This window comes from Prionailurus bengalensis, chromosome E4 (genome assembly GCF_016509475.1).
Source record: "Prionailurus bengalensis isolate Pbe53 chromosome E4, Fcat_Pben_1.1_paternal_pri, whole genome shotgun sequence".
NCBI classification, from domain to species: domain Eukaryota; kingdom Metazoa; phylum Chordata; class Mammalia; order Carnivora; family Felidae; genus Prionailurus; species Prionailurus bengalensis.
The window spans coordinates 4,913,655-4,931,718 of record NC_057360.1 but is presented as its reverse complement, the minus strand read 5'-3'; the positions used below and the strand labels follow the sequence as shown (position 1 = coordinate 4,931,718).

Here is an 18,064-nt window from a genome sequence, read left to right as displayed (position 1 = left end):
GTCTGGCTAGCTCAGTCGGTGGAGCATACAATTCTTGGTCTTGTGGTTGTGAGTTTAAGCCCCACATTGGGTGTAGAGGTTACTTAAAAATAACATCTTGGGGCGCCTGGGTGGCTCAGTCAGCTAAGCATCAGGCTTCGGCTCAGGCCACGATCTTGCGGCTTGTGGGTTCGAGCCCCGCGTCGGGCTCTGTGCTGACAGCTCGGAGCCCGGAGCCTGCTTTGGATTCTGTGTCTCCTCTCTCTCTGCCCCCTGCCTGCTCATGCTCTGTCTCTCAAAAATGAGTAAATGTTAAAAATTAAAAAAAAAAAATTAAATCCTAAAAAAATCAACTATCTCCAAGGATGACTTAGATCATAGAGCTTTCTAACACAAAATGAGAGCCCTTCGGTTTGTGAAATTTCATGCAAAAATACTCGTTTAGAAAATGTTTCCGTCTTTAGGTATGAGCCAGCATCATGGAAATATTCTTTGCCTCAGCTACTGCTGTGATACAGACGCTCTGACAGAGCCCCGTATTAGCTGATTTGGCAAATGCCAGGAAAATGAAAACCCAAATCCTTGTGCTTAAGGAGTGAATAAATACCCAAGGATATAATAACTGCTTGAGAAAGTCCGTAAAGACCTGCAAAGCACTAGGACCAAACAATCAAAATTACATCCTGCAAGTATTTCTTATAAGTACAGTGGATATTTAGTGTGAGAGGACTCATCATTTTTTCGGTTTGTTCAGATGACCAGAAGAAAATGCTTTGTTTCTTGAAATCGTCATATAAGAGAGTCTGCTTTTATTTTTATTTTATTTTTTTAAAGATTTTATTATTCTATTAAACATTTTTAACATTTGTTTACTTGTGAGAGAGAGAGAGAAAGAGACACAGCATGAGCGGGGGAGGGGCAGAGAGCGAGGGAGACGCAGAATCCGAAGCAGGCCCCGGGCTCCAAGCTGTCGGCCCAGAGCCTGACGCGGGGCTCGAACCGGCCAACCTTGAAATCACGCTCTGAGCCGGAGTCAGATGCTTAACCAACCGGGCCACCCTGGCACCCCAAAGATTTTATTTTTAAGTAATCCCTACACCCAACGTGGGGCTCAAACTCACAACCCCGAGCTCAAGAGTCGCATGTTCCACCGACTCAGCCAGCCAGGCGCCCCCAAAGAGTTTGCTTTTAAACTAACAGAGATTTAATGCTGAGCAAACAGAGCAGAAGGAAAATCTTCCTCCTCGTTTACCTGGTGTAATGGTATTATCTCCCTTGTGAAGTTCCTGGCACCGTGGTAGGTTCTCGGTACATGTGAGACCTCTTCCCTCCCTCCTGGTTAACCTCAGCAGCCGGGGTCTCCTAATTCCTCCCTCAAACTAGAGCGACTACGTCAGTGTCCCCAGTCCACTAGCAGACCGCACAGGAGGCCACCCGTAAGGAGTCCCTTGAACAGCAGTAGGCAGGCGGACCAAGGCTGTTATCTCTGCTGTCGTCCAGGGGGAACTCAGGGTCGCAGGGTGTGACCTCAGACCGCCCAGAAAAGCTCCACGGGCGCTCGAGCCAGAGAGCACCCCGTCTCCCAGAGGACATGACAGGGATTCTGAAATCTTTGCCAAGCGGTTTTAACCCAGCGCCAGCGCGGTGTAGACGCAGGAGGCCAGGATTGCCCCTGTAGGTGTAGGTATATGTCGCTGCTTCCTTATAAGCTGTCCTGAGACCATGCAGGCTGGGACACATCCGCGTCAAAGCTAATACTCTGTTAAACAGTTCCCAGGACTCCTGAGGTTCCCAGCAGACGTCCGAGGACTCCCAGGGGCCAAAGGCCCCAACCGAAAGGTCTGGGGGTTGTTAAAATGCCAAGTGGGGTTGCTGTAGCACCTCCCAGCCACTCAGATTGCAACTGAGCCGCCCGGAGATCACTTACCTGAGGTGTCTACCAAGCCCTCTGACCTTTTCCCTTCTAGGACAAGAAGAAACTCAGAATAATTAAGAAGAACGATAACCACCTTTTACTGCGCTGCCACCGTTTTGTACCAGAAGCTATGGAAGGGCCCGAGACGCCACCGCCGACCCGGTTTTTCTTCAGAACAGCCTGCAGGGAAGTGGTGTTTTCTCATGTTGCAAATGAAAAAGCTGAGACTCAGGCTAGAGAATTTGCCCCGGTTCCCACAGCCAGCAAGTGGCAAAGATAGGACCGGAGCTCAGGACTGATCGGCATGAATACCCGTGCTTACCCTACTCGGTACGCAGCTTTATAATGACACGTAGTGTTTCGCCATGTGCTTGGTAAGGCGAGGAGTCTCTAGCAACACAAGGATCTGTTTTTTGTTTTTTGTTTTTGAGCGTTAAAGGCGAAAACATTTGAAAGCGCACAAACTGTTGCCCGTCACGCGGCAGGAACTCAGTTAATTTTTTTTCTTTTAATCGTGGTCTGGCATCCCGGAACACGTGCAGTGCGGTGGGTAGGCACACAATGGTCTTCTACAGGGCTTGATGGGTTCTAGGGACAACTATTATATATTTAAAAATAGCAGCACTCACATGCTTCCATAGTAAATCAGTTGGCCGCGTTAAAAATAGATTCTAAACATAGCAGGAGCAGAAATCCAACCTAATGCCACCAAGTCACCAAAAACAGTGACGGCGGTTCAACAGGAAAGGAGACCTTGCATCAGTTGATTATGTGTTTGTCTGAAATCGTCCACCTCCATTTCAGATTCGGTCTATCCCTCCTCTACAGCAGAAAATACACACACGGGCACAGGTGCACGTACATACACCTATGCAAGGAAACGAAGATGACACGTTCCCATTTATTTCTCTATAGTTGTGTCATTTACAAACCTGTTCACGTTGAGGCTTTGGTACTTAACAACACATACTAGATGAGCTACAACAGTATGCATTTCTATAAGATCTTTTTTTTAAGTTTAATTTGAGAGAGAGAGTGGGGGAGGGGAAGAGAGAGAGAGAGGGAGACAGAGAGAGGGAGAGAGAGAGGGAGACAGAGAGAGGGAGAGAGGGTAGGGGCACACGTGGCCAGACTGGTCAATATCTGGAAAGGATGGGACACAGAAGCCACGGTCAAAACGATCCTCTCTGTGTCCAGCAAATTTACAGTGGCAGACATAGAAAGTTGGGTTACTACTCTGTCACTGTCATTTGAAACCCCGGGAGGTGGCATGCCAGATAAAAATTCCAATTGATGTGCCAAGGACTCCTTCCCCAGAACCACAAATGGCTTTCAGGAAAAGGCTGGAGTTTTGGTTCTCCTTTACTATTATTATTATTTCCTTTTATTTTAAAATTTATTTTTTAAAAATATTTATTGTTGAGACAGAGCGAGAACATGAGCAGGGGAGGGGAGAGAGAGGGAGACCGAGGATCTGAAGCAGACTCCGGGCTCTGAGCTATCATCACAGAGCCCGATGCGGGGCTGGAATTCACGCGTCGCGAGATCATGACCTGAGCCAAGTCAGAGGCTCAACCAACTGAGTCACCCAGGCGTCCTGCTTCAATTCTCCTTTAGTCCCTACTTGAGAAGTGTTTAGAGCACACAATTCATTTTCTTTTAGTTGCTAGAGTGTCCCAGCTGTGTGCCTGATTATTTAGGGAAGAAGCCACAAACCATGTGTCCCTAAGTCACATAATCTTATTTCACGAACGGCAAAAAGAGAATGACAGCTGGGTGTGTATTATAACTTGAAACAGAACGTCACATTGAGCAACCTGTACCATAAAAAATCAAACGTAAAGATACATTTGAGAGATGTCTTTTTGGGGGGGTACCATATAAAGAATGTAAAAAAATTTACAGAAGGACATATCATACTATTGATTTGTGAGTTAAGGAACAATAACCGTTTTTCCTTAAAAGAAGTGTGAAAGAGGTTTATTTGTAAAACATGATGCAAAAAAGGAGAACTGGGGACAAAAACATAGGAGAGTGGCTAATACTATAGGTTTCGGAGTCAGACTACCTGAGTTCGTAACTCACTTTGGTCAACTTTAGGTCTTTGGGTAAGGAATCTCACTTCTCCAGGTCACGGTTCCTTAGAGTGTCAAGAGGGAATAATCGTAGGTGTATACCTCATAGGGTCATTGTGAGGGTTAAAATCCTATATGTAATTTCAGGCCGAGCACATAGGACTTGCAATATTAGTTATTATTTTACAAAAAGTAACAGAGCAGATAGATATTACTAAGTACCGAAGATAAGCCGATTACTACGATCAAGGACAGATTTTTTTTTCCCCAAGAGCTAAAGGAAAACAAAAAGATTTCACTTTTTGGCCTAAGAAGCGATAAACATTCATCAATAAAGACTATCCAAACTTAAATAGCAGACTATTGAATGAAACTGGAAATACAGGACATTGCCTGAAATAGCAGATATCTTCAGTGGCAAGATTTTCACACCACAGAAACAGTTATTCAAATGAGATTCCTCCTGCCAGCTCTCTGAAGGGGCTACGGGCTACAGCACTGTCATGTAACTCCTGGTGGAGAAAAAAATTCTCTGCGTTCTGATATATATGCGTAGGACATGGAAAATCTAAAAAAAAAAAAAAAAAAAGAAACATGAAAAAATTTGAAATGATTGTTATCTTCTTTAATTTTTTGTAATGTTTATTTATATTTAAGAGAGAGAGAGAGAGAGAGAGACAGCGTGAGCAGGGAAGGGGCAGAGAGACAGAGACAGAATCTGAAGCAGGTTCCAGGCTCCGAGCTGTCAGCACAGAGCCCGACGTGGGGCTCCAACGCATGAACTGTGAGATCGTGACCTGAGCTGAGGTTGGATGCTCAACTGACTGAGCTGCCCAGGCACCCTGAAATGATGCTATCTTCTTTAAAAAATATTTATTGGGGCTCCTGGGTGGCTCAGTCCGTTAAGCATCTGACTTCGGATCAGGTCACGATCTCACAGTTCATGAGTTCGAGCCCCGCGTCGGCCTCTGTGCTGACAGCTCAGAGCCTGAAGCCTGCTTCCGATTCTGTCTCTCCTTCTCCCATTGCCCCTTCCCTTCTTGTGCTCTCTCTCAAAAATAAATAAACTTGTTTATTTCTGAGACAGAGTGTACGTGGGTGCACGAGCTGGGGAGGGGCAGAGAGAGAGAGGCAAAGAGAGGATCCCAAGCAGGCTCGAGCTTAGCATGGAGCCCGACATGGGGCTCGATCTCAAGACCATGAGATCATGACCTGAGCCAAAATCAAGAGTCAGACGCTTAACTGACTGAGCCACCCAGGGGCCCTGAAATGATTGGTGTCTTCAGTGTGCCCTTAGCAGAAGCAGATCTTGGTTTATTCATAACTTACCTAGATTCGTAACTAACCAGCAAGTATTTGTTTCAGACATTGGGCAAAGGTATGCGGGTTACAAAGATTAATAACATGCATTAGTCTTTTTGGACTTCTATGTTCCCCGTGTAGATTGAAGAAAGAGCCACATGATTTGGATGCTTGATGTGAGGAAAGAAAACTCCATGTAAAAATGAGAGTCAAATGTCCCCTCTCCTTCCAAAGGGAAGACCCGTTCAGTTGGTGCCATGGGAGACGGCGCTGTCTGCCATTAGACCATGACAGCATTTTCCTTGAGAAAGCCATGCCTTAACTCAAACACCGGGATGGCTTTGCAGCTAACACACCGAATTACTTGCCGTATAATACGAGGAAATGGTTATGGCCTCAAAAACTTGAAGATAGGTTTAATCAGTCCTTCTCTCTATTCACAGACTCGCCCTGTAGACTTTGTCTAATTTCCAGAAATGTTGGAGGTGTTTTGGAATTACATTTAATTGGTCTGTTCAGTGCTCCCTCAGCCCCGGGGCATTTCTCTGATATAGTACCTTTCTTATTGCACTGTTTTGCCCCTGTTAGTTCTGAGCTACCTGTTCATTAATTGAGCCAAATTATCTAGAGGATACAAATTACAAAGAAGAGTTCAGGGACAAGGCTGTGTTTGACACAGTTTTTTGAATGGATTAGTTCATTGATTAATCCAGCGTTCCCAAACTTTATTCAGTTACTTTTCACGTCTGGTTTTTGTCATATCCTTGTTACTTGTACAAGTAGATCATATTTTCTTTAACTTGACACACATTGAATAATTTTCAAAATGTAGTTTCATCTTAAGCAGTATTTCTGAAATCATGGGTTTGAGGTACTAGATTTTATTTTTTTACTTTTATTTTTTAAATGTTTATTTATTTTTGAGACAGAGAGAGACAGAGCACGAACGGGGGAGGAACAGAGAGAGAGAGGGAGACACAGAATCCGAAGCAGGCTCTAGGCTCCGAGCTGTCAGCACAGAGCCCGACGTGGGGCTGGAACTCACAGACCATGAGATCGTGACCCGAGCCGAAGTCAGACGCCCAACCGACTGAGCCACCCAGGGGCCCCTTACTTTTATTTTTTATATTTTTTTATAAAAAATTTTTTTATTTTATATTTTATATATTTTATATATTTTAAAATGTTTATTTATTCTTGACAGAAAGAGAGAGACAGAGAATGAGTGGGGGGAGGGGCAGAGAGAGAGGGAGACACAGAATCCGAAGCAGGCTCCAGGCTCCGAGCTGTCAGCCCAGGGCCCGACGCAGGGCTCGAACTCACGGACCATGAGATCGTGACCCGAGCCGAAGTCGGACGCCCAACTGACTGAGCCACCCAGGGGCCCCTTACTTTTATTTTTTAATGTTTATATATATGTATATATTTTAAAATGTTTATTTATTTTTGACAGAAAGAGAGAGACAGAGAATGAGTGGGGGGGTGCAGAGAGAGAGGGAGACACAGAATCGGAAGCAGGCTCCAGGCTCTGAGCTGTCAGCACAGAGCCCGACGTGGGGCTCGAACTCACAGACCGCGAGATCATGACCTGAGCCGAAGTCGGATGCTCAACCGACTGAGCCACCCAGGCACCCCAATGTTTATATATTTATTTTTGAGAAAGAAGGAGTGTAAACATGGCGGGGTGGGCGGAGGGAGAGACAGAATCTAAAGTCAGGCTCCGCATTGTCAACACAGAGCCCAATGAAGGGCTCGATTTCACGACATGGGGATCATGACCTGAGCTGAAATCAAGAGTCAGAGGCTTAATCAACGAGGCACTAGATTTTAAGTACACGTTTTAAAAACCCATCTATATAAATTAAAAAAAAATTTTTTGAGCCACCTGAAATAGTCTACCACTCATTTGGGGAACAGGGGGTTAATAAATTAATGAAAAATTGGATTTGAAAGGCCTCTTTTGGCTTCTCTAATCCAACACAGTTCCACAGAGGTTCAGAGATTTGGCCAAGCCCACTGGCCCAGGGGAGGGTTAAGAGTAGAACCTTGGTCTATACCTTGATGTTACAAGTTTAGTGCTTTCCTCATCATGTTTGTTTGCAAAGTGTACCCCAACTAGCTGATTAGCTATTTAAATATGGGAATTTCTACCAAATAAAAGGATTTTCTTCTGGGTGTAAATGGTATGAAAGTACTTCCTCTGTCGGTAGCTAACAAGCAGTTAATAAGCCAATTGCTTTAGATTGTTAGAATCCTTACGTTCTTAGTTGCCAAAGCAATAGTCGTCTCTAATTTTTAAAATATAATAAAATAAAAAGAATAGGATTACACGAATAGAAAATGTTAATAATGAGGGAAATGGGAGCACCTGGCTGGCTCAGCTGGTTAAGTGACTGACTCTTGATCTTGGCTAAGGTTATGATCTCGTGGTTCGTGAGCTCGAACCTCCAACCGGACTCCGTGATGAGTGCGGAGCCTGCTTGGGATTCTCTCTCCCCACTGCCCCTCCCCTGCTTGCCCTTGTGCTCTCGTGCACTCTCTCTCTGTCAAAATAAATACATATTAACAAAAATAATAATGGGGGAAATGGCGGAGGAGCCGAAAAGAGGTACAGTACATGGGAACTCTACTTTTTGCTTATTATTATTATTTTTTTTTTGCTCTAAAAAATAAAGTCTATTAATGAAAACAAATGAAGAATGCTACTAAGGTTTACTTAGTCCTATTTAAAACTGGGATTATATGTGGCTGATACTATTTTTGTCCACTATATTTTAGTAGTAGGGTTTTGCTATGGACGTTGAAGAAGCTTTCATTGCTAGGATAGCCCAAGGCTGGACGGACAAGAGTACAAACAGACTTCTATGGCATATAGATGCATAGACCCTGGACTGGATATGAAATTTGCCTTTAACATTATCAACGTCTGACCCTAAATTCTATCCGTGTTGTTACTAGATAAGTGATTGCTTTTAATAAAAAAATTTTTAGTGTTTTTGAGAGAGAAAGGGAAAGAGAAAGAGATCGGGAACCAGTGAGAGTGGGGGAGGGGCGGGGAGAGAGGGAGACAGAATTCCAAGCAGGCTCTACGCTGTCAGCTCAGAGCCCGACGACGCTGACCATGAGATCGGACCGTGAGATTGGAACTTGCCAACCATGAGATCGTGACCTGAGCTGAAACCAAGAGTCGGATGCTTAACCATCTGAGCCACCCAAGTGTCCCTAGATAAGTGATTCTTAACGGAAAAGATCATGGTTATCAGCCTAAGATTTCAAAGCCTAAGTATAGTCAAGTGGTAAAGATGGTATACCCATGTTAAAGATGTGGAGGCACAGAGGTCTAATAAATATGCCACAGCAACGCCAGCGGTAGAGATTTCTAAATAACATCAGAGAAAAGGAGAAAGAAGATTCAGGATTCTAGACCTTTGGTTCTCTCACTGTGCTGCTCATTGTTCAAGTGATCATTTAAAAAAAATAATTAACATAACGAAAGACCGGGTCCCAGTCTTTGGGCGCTCACATTTAAAAGAGAAGGGCATTAAAAAGAGATACACATAAGCCTTCATTCTGTACAGAGTTGCTTAGGATTCAGGGAGGGTTCTATGTTTGTGGACATTAATTTTAAAAGTATTTATTACATTCTTGGTTTTGCCTTTTTTTTTTTGCATTGTTTTATGATTAGATAGAACAAATATAACACAAAGCTCTCCCCCCTGTGAGAGAGCTATTTATGATTAGTATTAAGTTTCTAGTTAATATTCGGTTAAAGGTCAATGGATTCAAAGGCCTTAAAGACCCATTCAAGGCACTGAAATAAAACAATCTAGTAAATAGATTTAGTCAAATTAAATTCACAATCTCTTGATCTTCACATGGAGATATAACCTACCTCTTACCTCCTAGAAAAGGACACCATTGGTCAAACCCAATGACATCTTTTTTTTTCCTCTCTCTCCTCAATGACATACTTCTATGGTATTCTGGATAACTGAGAACTGGTCACACGTTACAAATAAAAAACCACTACAGACATGGTAAGGTTTGTTTTGAAGGGGAAAGCTGTTTTGTGGGTCACTAACTTAGGAAACGTGGGACCAAAACAAAAACAAAAACAGAAGACAAACAAAAAAACGCAAACCAAAAAAAAAAAAAAAAAAAAAAAGACCAGCTCAAAAGCTATCTCAGCAAATAGAGAGCAGCTATCAGCGGTCACGTTTGTGAAATCCCTATGGTGCCTAACAGATTGTCCTGCACACCTGTATTTTCTATAGTGAGCGAATCTTCCTCCTGTAAGAACGCAGGGGGCGGGTAACATGCACAAGACAGTGCCTTCCTGCCACCCCACCTCCCCTCCAGGCATTGGGGCTGACTTCCTCTTCTGACTTGGTGAGGAAGGATTATGAGAATGTGAGAAGAAATGGGAGGTTCTAGGGAACTGGTCGACCCTTTCCAGGCGCGCAAGCCGTGCCCTGGCTGCACTGCCCCTGCCTCCACTCGCCCAGTTTTCGTTCCCACCCAAGCCTTCCTAAAAATAACTTCCTTCCTAACCTCTCTCCAGCCGCCACCACTCACTCTCAGTCTCACACCTTCCCTTACTTTCTTTTTAATTTTTTTAACGTTTACTTATGTATTGAGCGACAGAGACAGAGCATTAGCAGGGGAGGGGCAGAGAGAGAGGGAGTCACAGATTCCAAAGCGGGCTCCAGGCTCCGAGCTGTCAGCACAGAGCCCGATGCGGGGCTCGAACTCATGAACCGCGAGATCATGACCTGAGCTGCAGTCGGACGCTTAACCGACTGAGCCACCCAGGTGCCCCTTCCCTTACTTTCTTAAAAATAGAAAGGAGGAAAAAAGGAGAGTATAAAGAAAACCCCAGCAAAACTGGAGATTCTTAGGTTTGTACCATTTTGCTTAGCGATATTCTCTGGTGGGGATGGGGTTGCAAATCCCTGTCCTGGGGGAGTTACTAGGTAATGTAGGATTGTATCAAGGAGTTAGCTTCCAATTCACAAGAATATTGAGTCTCAACTGATTGTTATTTGCAGGCATTTTACTAAGTGGCCATCGTCATAGGCCAGGCCTATAGAGTCAACCAGGAGGCACAGCATGGAGCCATGTTTTCCAATTCTAAGGCTACAAATGGTATTGGAATTGTCTTTAATACAAGATAATAATACTGATGGGGTTTGGGGGTGTTGGTGGGGGTTCAGGGCCAACAGCCAAGAAAGAATTCTTCAAGACGTCTTTGGTGCAAAAAAAAAGCGTGGGCGGGAAGAGCTGCCCTGGGGTTGTGCACAGTGACTGCTGGAGGTGGGGGAGGTAAAGTCAAGAGGAAGTTTCTTAAAGGGATTGCCACATGCTAAAGAGGATTTACAGATTACTGGAGGCCTAGCTATTGTCAAGCTAAGGTTGTTTTTCCCTCTGGCAAAGCAGTAACAGTAAGACAGTAAGCAGTTCCCGGAGATTAGGCTATCGATGAGATATTTGTAAACTGATGGAGACTCGGTTTAACTATTTGTTTTCTGCCCTTTCCTTTGTTCTTGGGCAGCCAGGAGTGCCTGAGGAATCTCACATATATCCCATGTGGGATGGGGGTGGGGGGTGGGGGGGGGGTGTTAGCTTGTCCTTGGCCTTCAGCTTCCCTTATGGTCCCTCATCAGTACTATATACAGCAATTAAAAAAAAAATCCACATATACATAGATCTAGAACTATGCATTTATCCCTTAGGCTAGTTTTCTTTTGTCCTGTAAGAGCCATGTGGACTGTCATTAATCTGTGCAAACTCTGGGAAGGAAATTTCATTATAGTCGTGGTGGTTTTGAAATGGTACAGTGAAGGAAGCGCTACATGGGCCAGGAACCACCCTCTTGCCGTCTCAGAGAGAGTCAAGAACTTTACGAACCAGGAATCATGCCTCTAAAAAATTTCTAGGATTCCAGGATGTGTATAATAACCCCATTTGTTAATTTTATTATCCCATCTCTTTCCTCATACGTCAGCAGTGAAATTCTTGAAACTAAAAACAAACCCAGTTTACATGATTGTATTGAAGGTTAACAAGGAAGGTGGCATCACAAGAGATGGGGATGCTCCAGCCGCCTTCACAACACCTCTCCTCACCCCATGGGTGGACGATGCCTCCTTCAAGAGGGAGGAGAGCAGGCCAGTCCTTGGGACACAGCAGAGGGAAGAAATGAAAAATCCAGAGTGAGATTCTGAGGCAGAACCTCAGGACAGCCTTTAGGGCTCAACTGTAGAAAAGCTACTTTTCCTCTTAGAAAAACCATTTGGGGATCTTCACCCTTGGTCTCGTCATCTTTAATACAGTAGCCATCTTTCAGGGATATTGTGATGCGAAGCAAGATCGTCCATGTGAACTGCTCGGCATAGGTCCTAGAACACAGTAAGTGAACCAAATAATCTCTCAACTGGTCCTGGAGCCATTGAGGAGTCACATGGCCACAATCAGGCCAGAAGTAAGGGAGCGGTATATGTGGCTTCATGTCCCAACTGGTCAACGCATCTCCTTATGTGCATCTAACCTCCACGTAACCTCAGGTGGGGGAAACTGAGGTTCCAGAGAAGAAATAACATGGCCAAAGTCATGTAGCTAAAGGGCAGTGGGCCCGTTTATCTCCTATTTGCTTGAATCTTCTATTCAGCACTATCTCCTTATGCGAATGCTAACATAAACGAAACTTAATTTTCAAAGATTTATTTTTGGAGCTAGAACTAAAAAAATCATCCCGAAGTCAATCACCGGCACAATTCTCCACTTTTTCTCTATTTTCACACTTTGTGGGGGTGGGGGGTGGGGAGAGGTTATATGGGCGATCATCAAACATTTATCGAATCTCTGGGTCAGCTTCCCCCTTCACCTCTCAGGTCTGATTTTCGATGAAGAAAGAACAGAGACTCACCAAAAGTCACTTCATGCTGAGAGTCCCTGGAAAGTGCTACTTAGGGCAGGAAATGAATTAAACAGTGACTTGCTGTGTCAATGTGTGTTTTCAAGTGAAACGGAAAGAAACATGTGCTTTTGAGAAAAATACGGCCAGGAGTGTGATTTTTCTAGATGCTTCACGAACTGCAGTTTCACGTAACATTTACTTTCAAGCTGCCCACAAGTGCTATCGTCCCGGCTTCCTGCCCTGGGTCTCCCTGAAAAGCCCGAAGGGGTTCTGGCACTGAAAACGGTCTTGTCCGGGGCCAAGAATTTAATGCAATCCTCCATTTTCCAGGGGCCTGAATCTCAATCTGCAGGAAGGTGGGCAGAAAAGAGGAGTCATGGGTGGGGAAGAGCGAATTTTGCCTCATCTCCTGCCCCCTGAAAGCTAAACTAAGACTTTTAAGTCTGTCCAGGCAAGCATGCCATTATTTGGTTCCCTTAGAGTCCCCAAGAGTCTCTTGTCAGTTGCTTTGGTTCATGTTTTGAAGCAGTCTTAAAAAAAAAAAAAAAAAAAAGTGGGGGAGGAAGGTGACTAATTCTGCCCAGAATATTTGCCCTTAACATTCTTCTCCAAATACTCAGGTTACTAAACAGGATGTAACAATAATACGTATTTAATGAAGAAGCAGAATAGCACAGGGGCTCTGGGATCACAACTAGATTCCTCTTACCGACTGAAGCAGGCCATTAATGTGAAGCTGTGGCTTTCTCATCTGTACAACGGGATGTCAGTATCAGCCTCATAAGGATTAAAAGACATAATGTATACACAGTATCCAGAAGGGTTATTTTCATTGCCGTAACTGAAATGAAACCAAACCGTTATTCTGTTGTATTCTGATAAGGTTTTCATTTGGAGATATACCAGGGGTAGGTAGGGAAGGTATCTTGAAGGGGCTGAGCTTTCTTCTGTCCTTTCTTTCTTTCCTTCCTCCCTGCCTCCTTTCCTTCCTTCCTTCCTTCCTTCCTTCCTTCCTTCCTTCCTTCCTTCCTTCCTTCCTTTCCTTCCACTAATCTCTACACCCCAATGTGGGGCTCGAACTCATGATCCCAAGATCACGAGTCACACGCTCTACCAACTGAGCCAGCCAGGTGGCCCAGGGAGAACATTCTTGATGTTAACCATCCACGGAAGGGTAATAACTTTCTTTAGGAAATGGGAATTCGACAAACCAGAGAGGTCACTGCCTCCCGGTCATTTCCTGGGTCTAGCGTTCAAGGCATCTGGATATGCTTAAAGCCACTTCTGCTTGGGAAGGTTTAAAAATGGCAGGGTGGAAATCAGGAAGGGGCCACAAACGGAAGATGCTAAGCTCTATCATGGAGACTGCAGATGGCATGCGGGGAGCAGTCACCACATACTCTAGTGAAGAGTGTGAGGCCTGGATCAGACCCCCTCCTGTTGTGTAGCTCCCACTGGAAAAGCAAACTCTCCCGGTGGAAGCTGAATCTCGGGAAAGAAGTTGGGAGTTTGACCTCAAAGCGTTCCTTCCTCCACGGAAGTGGGGGTTTATCTCGAAGAAAGTGGATTTCCTCGAAAGTTCTTAAGCTTTGGAAAGCTTTTGGTTACATCTGTTGGGTCTCATGAAAACTCCAAGATAGGGAGTTTGGACGTTGCCATTTCTACTTTTCTGAGTTAACGGAGTTTTGAAGAGATAAAAGAGGGGCGCCTGGGTGGCTCCGTCGGTTGAGCATCCGACATCAGCTCAGGTCATGATCTCATGGTTTGTGAGTGTGAGCCACGCATCGAGCTCTCTGCAGTCAGCATATAGCTCGCTTTAAATCCTGTTCCCCTCTTTCTCTGAAATAAAAAGAATACTTAAAGAGATGAAATAAATGACTTGCCTAGGATCGCGTCAGTCCACGGCAGTGCCCAAGGAAAATCCAGTTTTTGCTTTTTTAATGATTCCTAGTCCAAGAAGATTTCAATTATCCCCAGAATAGGAAAGGAGACATAGTGTGAAGATGTTTTGACTATGATTTTGCATCACTCACACCACTTACGCTTTCCATTTCAGACACAACTCAGGTAACTGAGTCAATTGTATTCAGAAGAAACATCTTCTTTGTCCCTCACAGGCACGGAACAGACATCTTCCGTGTCCCTCACTGGCATGGAATCAACGCCTGTGTAAACAGATTTAACTCACTATAAATTCAAACATGCAAAAGGACATAACCTGTACATATCCATCTGGCCCCACTGAATAATTAATCGACTGTCATTGTCTAGAACTGTGCCCTTGCTTTTTAACAGTCTGATAGTCTGATTTAGCCCTAAGATTGTATAATATCTGAGTGGGGCCAGAAATAATTTTCCAATTAGGAATTTCAGAAAAACTCATGAAAAATCACGATGAGAATCTTAAGTGAAAGAATGCTCTAGCGACATACAGTATTACCACAAAGTTACTCAAAGTCATAGTTCAAAAACAAAATATATTCCAGGGGCGGGGGGGGGGGGGGGGGACCAGTTGTAGTTTGCCATGGTCCAAAGCAAGTTAATAACATTTTAAAAGAATTTAAAGTGTAATAAAATCAGAAGTCAGTTTTCCACAACCAAAGAAAAGTGGACAGTCAAGTAGCTTTGTGTAGATAATTACTCACTGGCATTGTAGACCTCTATTTTGTCATTTGGATTACCATTTTTTTTTTCCACTTTGTGGAGCTTTCCAAAATAATGATACTTTTACGTGTAATCAGCTAGTCAATTGAAAAGTATGTTTTAATCTTCTAGTATGTGTCCCAAATTAGGTGAGGTAGAGAAACTATGGGTATATAAAAGATGTATATGGTCAGGCTCTGTCTTCAAACCTAATTAATTGGAAGAGAGACATTAATTAATATGTTACTTCTTTACTCATCCAAATTTAGAGAAACCGTATTGTCTTAAATATGCTGTAGGAATTCGGGGAAGTAGAGATTAATGTGGTTTGGACTATTCTAAATAATCAAAAGCTTTGCTTCTTAGTGAGTCACTGAAAGGACTAATCCCAGTCTTAGTTTTGAATATATATGTTATTTCAGTCACAAAAATTGGCAACTTGTTCTAGGCACCGGGGACCAACATGTGGACCAATAAAGTGTTTCCTGTCCTCGAGAGCGCGCAGTACAAGTAAATATACAAAGTCATTGCAGATCAATGGACGAGGCTCTATGAGTCCTGGACCACAGAGGAAGCTTCAAGGAGTTTGTGACCTTCAACATCTTGACAACTTGGGGGGGGGGGGGGGAGGGATGTGCATTTGCAGGAGGGTGAATTTTGAGAGAAAGGCATTCCAGAAAAAAGAAACTGCAAACGGCCTGTGAAAAGGCATAGTGAAAAGGAAACCTGAGACCAAAGCTGAGGTTTTCTTTCCTACGTTTATTTCAAACCCTTCACTATCTGTATAGAGGGAGTCTTTAAAAACAAACTACTAGACTCTAACGACCATGAAATTTACATATACGTGAATGCTAATGGTTACTTCCCCATGTTTTGGGGTGTTCAGAATTTACTGTAAACAACTGTATCCATTTTATGTAAGTCCCTATCTTCTAATAGAAGCCATTTTGTGATGATTCGATAGTTTCTAATCAATTTCAAAGAGAATGCCGGTCGTGGCACCAAATGAAGGTCTTCTATAACAAATACTTATTTTAATTACGCCTAGTTTGCTTTAGGGTTCACTGAGAGAGTATAGGACCAGAATAAAAGGGGCATAAAAACTACGTTAAGAAAATCATTAGATACTAGCACCTTGTATTTTGAAGGCCTCAACATTTACTGTGAACAGTTCATACAGGTTTACATAACGTCACTCCAATTAGCATGCACTTAAAAATCATCCAAGATTAGCTTAAAAATCTCCTATTTGAACCAGATATTGCAAAAATCATTTTAAAAAGAAAACGTCCTCGTATAACGAGCTTATCCTTAAAAGGAGACAGAAATGTAACATCAGGCTACGGCATCAAAGTTTGAGAGCAGCGGCATTGAAAACTTTCCCGTGGCGATCTTAACTGGAGGTCACGTCACATTTCACCAGCGAGGACATTTTCACGTGCACGTCGAGGAGGAAGGCGGACACCACTCGGGGGCCGGGACACCCTCCCGTTTGGGGTCGGAAGCTGCAGCCCCGACGGCGCCGAGTTTGCGCCCGCTGCCCCCCGCGCCCCGGCCTCTCCGCAGCCGGGAGGCCACGGCTCGGCCCCCGGCTCTCCGGCTGCCTGTTAACATCCGCAGGGAAAAGGCCGAGCGGCGCCACGTCGCGCAAACACGGGAGGGAGGGAGCCGCGTCTGCGAGGTCCCCACACGGGTCAGCAGGGAGCGAAGGGCTCGGGGCTCCCTCCCTCCCTCCCTCGTCCCCAGGGGGCGGGGAGAGGGGCGCGCGGGGGAGGGGGAGGGGCGCGCGGGGGAGGGGGAGGGGCGCGCGCTCGGAGCCTCCCCCCCCCCCCCCACCCCCAGGGTCTGGACTCGCGCGGGGGCTGGTGGGGGCAAGGACGCCTCGACCTAGGGTGACGCCAGGCATCTCCCGGGCGACGGCTCCGCAACAAGATGGCGGACGATAAAGAAAGGGAAGGCCCAGGTAAGAGCCGCCCGCCGCGACCCCGGCCCGCACTGGGACGCTCCCGGCGGGGTGGGCCGCCCTCCACCGGAGCCTCCTCCGCCGGGAGAGAGCCGACAGGGGAGGGGGCCGCCGGCCCGCCCGCGGGGGAGGCCGCCTCCCGCGACACCCGCAGCCTCCCCGCCGGCGCCTCGGCCCCGCCCAGTCCCCCCCTCCCGCTCCCCTCCCTTCGCCTCCCGCTCCCCTCCCCCTCCCGTCTCCCTTCTCCCCCCCCTCCCCCTCCCGTCTCCCTTCTCCCCCCCCCCCCCTCCCCCCCCCCGCCGAGCTCCCGGCCGCGGCTCCGCCAGGCCGGGGCGATAATGGCGTCCTTGTTCGCGGCCGCCGGCATCCCGCCTCCACAGCCTCGCCCCGGCCTCGCTGCCGCGGGCGCCACGCCGGCAGCTGCCGGGCTGCGGGCGTCTGGGGCGGCCCGGGCGACGACGGGCTCCGGCCGCCCGGATCCGGCGGCCTTTTCGGGCCGCGCCGAAGCCCCGCCCGGCGGGAACGCGCCCGCCGCCTCCATTTTGCAGCCTCAGTGGGGACGCGGGGGGACCGGCCTCGGGCTCACGGGCGGCCCCCCTCCGCGCCTCCAGTCCCCGGAACGCCCGCCCCGCCCGTCGGGGCCAGTCCGGGCACACGCGCCCCGCGGCCCTGGGAGGGTCCTGGGAGGGAGAGCCTCGAGGAGAGCAGGCGGACGAGCCCGACTGCGCGGCGCGGGGTGGGCGGGGGGGGGGGGGGAAGCCTCCCGGGTCTTTGAGGGGCGGGCGCCCCGGCGGAGCCCCGACCGTCCGCGCTGAGCTGCAAGACCTTGACGTTGTCTCAGCGCCGCCCCGATCCTCGGGCACCCTCCGCGGTTGCTCAGAAATAACAGCCCGTGCGCGCGCCAGCGGGCGCACTCGGGGCCACAGCCGCGGCCAAGAGCCGGGAGACCGGAGAGGCGAACCTCTTAAGAGATGAAAAGTATTCCAGCCCTGTTCCCCCTCTGGAGTGCTTGACACACCCCGTCACGTGTCCCCTGGCTCCGCCGGCGACCGAGTGCGTTTACAAGTGAAGAAACCAGTCTCGTTTGGGTGATCACAGAAAATCAGCGGAGAGACACGGGAAACCGTGCCAGAGATCGACCTAGTGATAACAGGAATAGGATTTGATTTATTTATAGCACGGCTAGCCTGAAGAGTCGGAATGGTGGTATTACAGATGTTACCGCTCCTAAGACGGCCTTCTAATATTACTGTGCCCCTTTAAAAGTGAAA

The 18,064-nt window shown here is 46.6% G+C and overlaps 1 protein-coding gene and 1 long non-coding RNA gene across 2 annotated transcripts in view; one reads left to right on the top strand and one right to left on the bottom strand.

Moving 5' to 3' along the window:
- Positions 1-11,219: 11,219 nt before the first annotated feature.
- Positions 11,220-17,748, bottom strand: LOC122476345. The gene is made up of 4 exons (XR_006295460.1): positions 17,619-17,748; positions 14,230-14,352; positions 12,897-13,028; positions 11,220-11,669 (listed from the first exon to the last, which is right to left on the bottom strand). It is a non-coding gene; the product is annotated as an uncharacterized LOC122476345 (long non-coding RNA).
- Positions 16,385-18,064, top strand: part of EFCAB2 (EF-hand calcium binding domain 2) — a 132,016-nt gene continuing 130,336 nt past the window's right edge. Inside the window, exon 1 of the mRNA XM_043568912.1 lies at positions 16,385-16,793. Coding sequence (XP_043424847.1) covers positions 16,763-16,793 — 31 coding nt within the window. The 5' untranslated portion in view covers positions 16,385-16,762. The remainder of the gene's footprint in view (positions 16,794-18,064) is intronic.